The 6,687-nt window shown below is 35.2% G+C and overlaps 1 protein-coding gene across 4 annotated transcripts in view; it reads left to right on the forward strand.

Moving 5' to 3' along the window:
• Positions 1–5,400, forward strand: part of LOC106464456 (irregular chiasm C-roughest protein-like) — a 72,487-nt gene extending 67,087 nt beyond the window's left edge. For all 4 annotated transcript variants that reach the window (XM_022392175.1, XM_022392179.1, XM_022392178.1 and 1 more), the window contains 2 exons: positions 810–1,027; positions 3,185–5,400. In XM_022392175.1, the coding sequence (XP_022247883.1) occupies positions 810–1,027; positions 3,185–3,532 (566 nt within the window). In that variant the 3' untranslated portion in view covers positions 3,533–5,400. The remainder of the gene's footprint in view (positions 1–809; positions 1,028–3,184) is intronic.
• The last annotated feature ends 1,287 nt before the right edge of the window (positions 5,401–6,687 follow it).

Here is a 6,687-nt window from a genome sequence, read left to right on the forward strand (position 1 = left end):
GTGTGAACAAATAATAAAGTGAAAATAAGTACCTATAAATGTTTAGTTGGCTGAACAATTCTTTCGTGACTGCCTGAAGAATTGGGCAGATCTGTTGATAAAATGTGTGAACAAATAATAAAGTGAAAATAAGTACCTATAAATGTTTAGTTGGCTGAACAATTCTTTCGTGACTGCCTGAAGAATTGGGCAGATCTGTTGATAAAATGTGTGAACAAATAATAAAGTGAAAATAAGTACCTATAAATGTTTAGTTGGCTGAACAATTCTTTCGTGACTGCCTGAAGAATTGGGCAGATCTGTTGATAAAATGTGTGAACAAATAATAAAGTGAAAATAAGTACCTATAAATGTTTGGTTGGCTGAACAATTCTTTCGTGACTGCCTGAAGAATTGGGCAGATCTGTTGATAAAATGTGTTGCTTAAAAATCATTATACGAGACAACAACTGGATTTATTTTATTTACAAGTTGCATAAATATTCACTGGACATCTCCCCCACCCCACAACAAAAGTTGCACTTCCCAAATAATATTGTAGAAGTTGTATATTAAGGAATGACTTTAAATTGTTTTATTTATGAAATGCAAGAAAAAAGTGAATTTTAGAATATGTGATTTGAGTTACTTTCACAACTAACCGTGCTTTGAATAACTTAATTATAAAAATGTTTCCTCAAGTTTGTACTGATAATGTTAAATAATACACATCTATTATTTTCATTGAAACAAACTTGAGATATAAAATATTATTTCACTTTATGTAATTTTGTTAAGCTATTTAAGGCAGATTTGTTTGTTTTTTATAGGAGATAATTTTGTATCAGAAAGTAAAGCAAAACAGTCTGATTCAGCATCATCTGGTGATTCAGATCTGAAGGTGGAAATAAGAACTGCTTCATCATTGTCAAATAATGAACATGAAAGAAGTTGGGAGGAAACTAGTGACACAACACGTGTGCAGGACCACCCTGATATTTACAAATATACAATGGACTACGCTGAGCCCAAGTTCCCGCCTAAGCTGGTGGGTACTAATTAATTGCAACTAGACCTTTGATTAAGTCAGTCTATTCATTATTAGTTAACGTATTATGCTTCATTCTATCAATTAAACAATCCGTTTATTTTTCATTCGTGTACTTTTAAACTTAATGTCGTACCATAGCAGCTATGTGGTCAGTATAGTTATCTTTTTGTTTGTTTGTTTGTTTTGAATTTCGCGCAAAGCTACACGAGGGCTATCTGCGCTAGCCGTCCCTAATTTAGCAGTGTAAGACTAGAGGGAAGGCAGCTAGTCATAACCACCCACCGCCAACTCTTTTACTAACGAATAGTGGGATTGACCGTCACATTATAACGCCCCCACGGCTGATAGGGCGAGCACGTTTGGTGTGATGGGGATTCGAACCCACGACCCTCATATTGCGAGTCGAGCACCCTAACCACTTGGCCATGCCACTTTTTAAGAATGATCTATAAGGTATATTAAAATCACTCTGAAATGAAAGTAAATAGTTTTATATTAATATACTCTTTTACAGAATAAATGCTGAATTTTTTAACACTAACGATTCAGATGTTTAAAAATGAGAACCTTTTCCCATTCACTCATTATACCGACTTTTAATGTTATATTTCAGTGACGAAATTGAATACAATACACCATAACTGACAACACTAAAGATTATTTAACAACTTCATTTATTTGAAATAATAATCCGTATTATTAGCAATGAAAGGTTACAGTTTGAGTTAAACTAAGAATTTCCTATTCTATAATTTCAAATTTTTGATGAATTCTTTCATAAGTTGCGATAAGTGCTAGACAACCGTGGCACTCTCTGTTAACAATGACTAGTAATTGCTAGGCCTGTCCCGTGTAATTCGCACCTCATATCACATTTTGTGTTGCTTTTCACTCTGTATTCCCTTTTAACATTGATATTACATAAGCGACAATACAGTGTTAGCAAATTCGCTAGACATTACCATTATCATGCATTAATGGACTACGGAAAACAAATAAAGGTAGCTTTCATGCACACATGAAAGTAACTATTTGATATTACATCTGTCATAAGAGAGATATCGTTAAGAAATCCAGGTACATTTCATTGGCCATATATTTGGTGGGTCGCTTAAGGGGTAATGAGAGTTTACGCAATGAAATTTTCAGGAATAAATCATGCACTTTCATAGCAGAATTCGGAAAATGAATATCAAGCTGCACCAAAAGACAAACTATAGAGAAGAGTTTTGTGTTTCCACTGGTAGTGATGAAGGAACACTCTCAGTTTTTCTCTCTTTTATATCTATTGAAGTGACAGCAAGGATATAGAACTTATTGTGCTTTCTATGGAGTGTTAATCTCGGAGGATGTGAAAAGATGTATTTTTACACTGGAACTGTCTTATAGATAAAGAACTTATTGTGCTTTCTATGGAGTGTTAATCTCGGAGAATGTGAAAAGATGTATTTTTATGCTGGAACTGTCTTATAGATATAGAACTTATTGAGCTTTCTATGATGTGTTAATCTCGAAGGACATGAAAAGATGTATTTTTATACTGGAACTGTCTTATAGATAAAGAACTTATTGAGCTTTCTATGATGTGTTAATCTCGAAGGATGTGAAAAGAAGTATTTTAATACTGGAACTGTCTTATAGATAAAGAACTTATTGAGCTTTCTATGATGTGTTAATCTCGGAGGATGTGAAAAGATGTATTTTTATACTGGAACTGTCTTATAGATAAAGAACTTATTGAGCTTTCTATGATGTGTTAATTTTGAAGGACATGAAAAGATGTATTTTAATACTGAAACTATCCTTTTCATTTGATAAATTTTGCTGCTTTGTAATGTTCTCTTTTTATTATCCATATGACAGACTGGGTTGTTTAAAGATATGATAGACTGGGTTGTTTAAAGATATCTTATACGATAAAACTAGTCTCTTAACCGTTTAGCTTAGTTTTTAGAGCATTCGCTTGATGTATGAATTCGATCCCACTAGATAAAATAACATTACCACATCCAAAACTAAGTTCTTTAAACACCTTTCTTAGGAGGATATAAAAAAATCTAAAAATTGTACTTCACTCAAAATAGTGTAGTTATATTTGTTGATGTTGTTTTTTCATGTTTTTTTCAATTACCTACATTGTTTTTTTTTCCACAGGAGACTCAGAATAACAATGGGTACGTCCCGTATGTGGACTACTCTACAGATTACAATCCTTCTGCAGTACGCCTGAACTCTAGCAGAGACAGTGGTCTCTACGACAGCTCCCCGCAGCTTCTTAGTGAGTTGGGCCATCCGTTGGACCCTAACTTCCGAACAGCTTATGCTAACCCTTACATGAGGACATCACAGGCCAATCTTCCTCCAGACCATGTTCTTTACGGCAGTACCAGAGGAAGCAGTCCAACACCTCAGGTGCTGCCCTCCTTGCCTCCTAATCATTACATTACCAGTCAACAACTACCAAGCCAGCTGAAACCTGGAACTTTAGCAACTCATGTCTGACAGTGGGAAGAAAGCGAGCTGTGACTATCATTGCTCATTCCTGTGTCAATTTACACTCAGTGTTGCCGATGAAGTGGGCTTCCCTTCTGATAACACAATAATTTCTGTGGAGAAAACGGCCCTTTGTTATATGCCCTTGTGTATGAATCTGCGGTGAAAATAAAACCAAATTAGAAACAATGCGATAGAGGCTACTTGAAGACAGACAATCGTCACTGTTGCCTGTGATAATGAACTGTGGAGATATGAAATCTAAGGGATTTTAACAGTTACAGTGAAACCAGTGATCTCATGACGACACGGATGTCCCCTTTCCTTCTAAGATACGTTGCTGTGTGTAAAGCTGTGTTGAACCCAACATTTTGTGCATTTTTTGATCTGCTGCCTTCATTTTGTGGTGCTTTAACCAAACTTTCGCTTTGTAATAAATGTACCATGAACCTTATAGCGTGGATCAGGGAACTTAAAGTTCTAATAATGTCATAATAATAAATCATTAGTAATACTGTCATATCTCACCCATAGAATAACACAACTAGATAATATATTAAAAATACTTTACTCTGTTGGAGGTTTATTAACCTCATCATTTCAACTTCTTTATACTTAGAACCGATCTGTACATCATCTGTGCCTCTTAGTTGGTGTCGGTTGATGTAGTAGTACTGTGTAATGTCAAATGAAGTGAGATTTCTTCAGCTGAAATATATATAGAACTTCAGACAATTACAAAGGACATTGTGAGCTAATCAACTAAAATATTGAAAATTTGGCGTACAGAAATTTGCTGTATATAATGTAAAGGATTTAATCATGTACAAATTGCGCTGCTATGCGAATATTTAGGAGGCATGTTGTTTCATAAACAATTGTTATATTACAGAATTTGTAGTCAAACTACTGGGGTTGAAATTCAGAAAAGCTCAAACTATCTGTTATCCAGATCTTTCAAAATCGCATGGCCTGTTATTTTGTTTCCAGAGTTACTACCACAAGCATGATAAGGACGTTTGAAAAAAGGGTATTTGTATGTACTGTCTTCGTATTCATATGTAATTTGTATTACACCGTTGTGTATGTTATGTGTGATTATAAGTATTGTTGTGTAACCACATTTAATTGTGTAATTCTCTCTTCATGCGTGATTAGACTTTCAGCCTGAAACGTCATGCTTAGTAAACAGCTACTTACGAGTGATTTGCAGTCTTTGGTATCATTTTGATGTTATAAGAATTCACTTTGCTTATTTACCGTGTTCACCACGACATTGGAAACTTCGTAATTATACCATGAATCTGTTTTAAATTATTGATACTCAACTATAAGCAGTATAGGAGAATATTATAACGTTGTTACTAAGCTTTGGTAAGCGTTACTGTGCATGTATCTTTTTTTTTTCGGCAATCTGGTTGACGCGCACAACGAGATTACGTGTGACCAATGACGACATGTCAAATAAAATTAACTTGTCATAAGTCTTTTTGACTGTTATTTATAGGCTATTAAGAGAAGTATAAAGCGTTTTCCATATCACTCAGTTACGTAGTAATCTGTACTTGGACGAAATAGTTAGTCCTAACAGCATATCTAGTCAACAGCGCCACATGATTCCAGATAACGTCAGAAATGCCACATGATGCAAGAAGAGTAAAAAACGCCACTAAATGCTAGAAGTTACCGTGTATGTGTTATTAATGAATAAGGTATCTGAATGAATCCACAAGCTATTTGTTTCTAAGAGCTTTTTTTTATATTTTAGTTGATGTAATTTATGGAAGATTAAATACAATGCTTTTCATTCATTTACTCACTTTATTTTGAAATGTAAAAGTTATATATTTTTATTGTCAATGTTAAATGACAATAAAGCCACCAAGTGTACGCTCAAAAATGTGTCGTTTTTCATATGTATTTTATTAAAACTTCACACATAGAATTTTTTTTATAAGAACCACCAAATGCGTTGTTTTTCATATGTACTTTAGTAAAACTTCACTCGTAGAGCCCCCAGTGGCACGGCGGTATGTCTGCGGACTTACAACGCTAGAAACCGGGTTTCGATACCCGTGGTGGGCAGAACACAGATAGCCTATTGTGTATCTTTGTGCATAACAACAAACAAACAATCACTCGTAAAAAATTATTTAAGAACCACCTTTATGTGTCCCTTATAAGTCATAATTAATAAAACCAACTTGTGATTAAAATGTAACAGTAGAGATCTTTCATAAACTTGTAATTCAGTGTAATTGACAGAATCATCACTATACAGGTATGCAAGATAAGCACATAAAACTTCAAGGATTTTTACAAATTTCTCCTTTCTAAGTAGCGTATAACACAACTTTGTATAGTCACGTAATGCTTGTCTCACGTTCATCCCATGGGAAGTCTGGTGTATATATACAGAGGTTGATAATTATCTTAAAAATGCTTTGGAACCTCAACACGTCGTTAGAGTCCCTGTAGACACTTGTGATTATGCTTTATCTTACGACCGCGCATCTTGACAATAGAGTTACAGCGTAGTTTTCATTGCAAAGTCATGTTCAAACCACACCTTTCCTTCCACCATACTCCGTCTAGTGTACGACGACGACGGCTGCTTGACAATAGAGTTACAGCGTAGTTTTCATTGCAAAGTCATGTTCAAACCACACCTTTCCTTCCACCATACTCCGTCTAGTGTACGACGACGACGGCTGCTTGACAATAGAGTTACAGCGTAGTTTTCATTGCAAAGTCATGTTCAAACCACACCTTTCCTTCCACCATACTCAGTCTAGTGTACGACGACGACGGTTTCCCGGATCTTATTTCAGCAGTCGAATCGCGTAATAGCACGAATATCATTCTTCAGCTGTTTTACGTATGCAACACTTAAACGTGTGTATGCGTGGCTTGTTTCGCTTTCTCGGAGGAAGATCCTTCTTGGTTAAGTTACGTACTTTTACCCGAGACATGTAGACGACTTTTGTTCGTGGATTTTCATCTGTTACAAGAAGTCGCACTATGTTTACCACGGCTGGTGCACGACTTGATATAGGTCTCTTTCTAGATGATCTAGATGGCCAAGTTAATCCATATTTCTTTGCTATCCAATGCCATTGAGTAAAAGGATATCCTTGTTTTGTAAATTATGAATCTCCGATCTG

Source organism: Limulus polyphemus, unplaced genomic scaffold (genome assembly GCF_000517525.1).
Source record: "Limulus polyphemus unplaced genomic scaffold, Limulus_polyphemus-2.1.2 Scaffold1656, whole genome shotgun sequence".
Taxonomy (NCBI): Eukaryota; Metazoa; Arthropoda; class Merostomata; order Xiphosura; family Limulidae; genus Limulus; species Limulus polyphemus.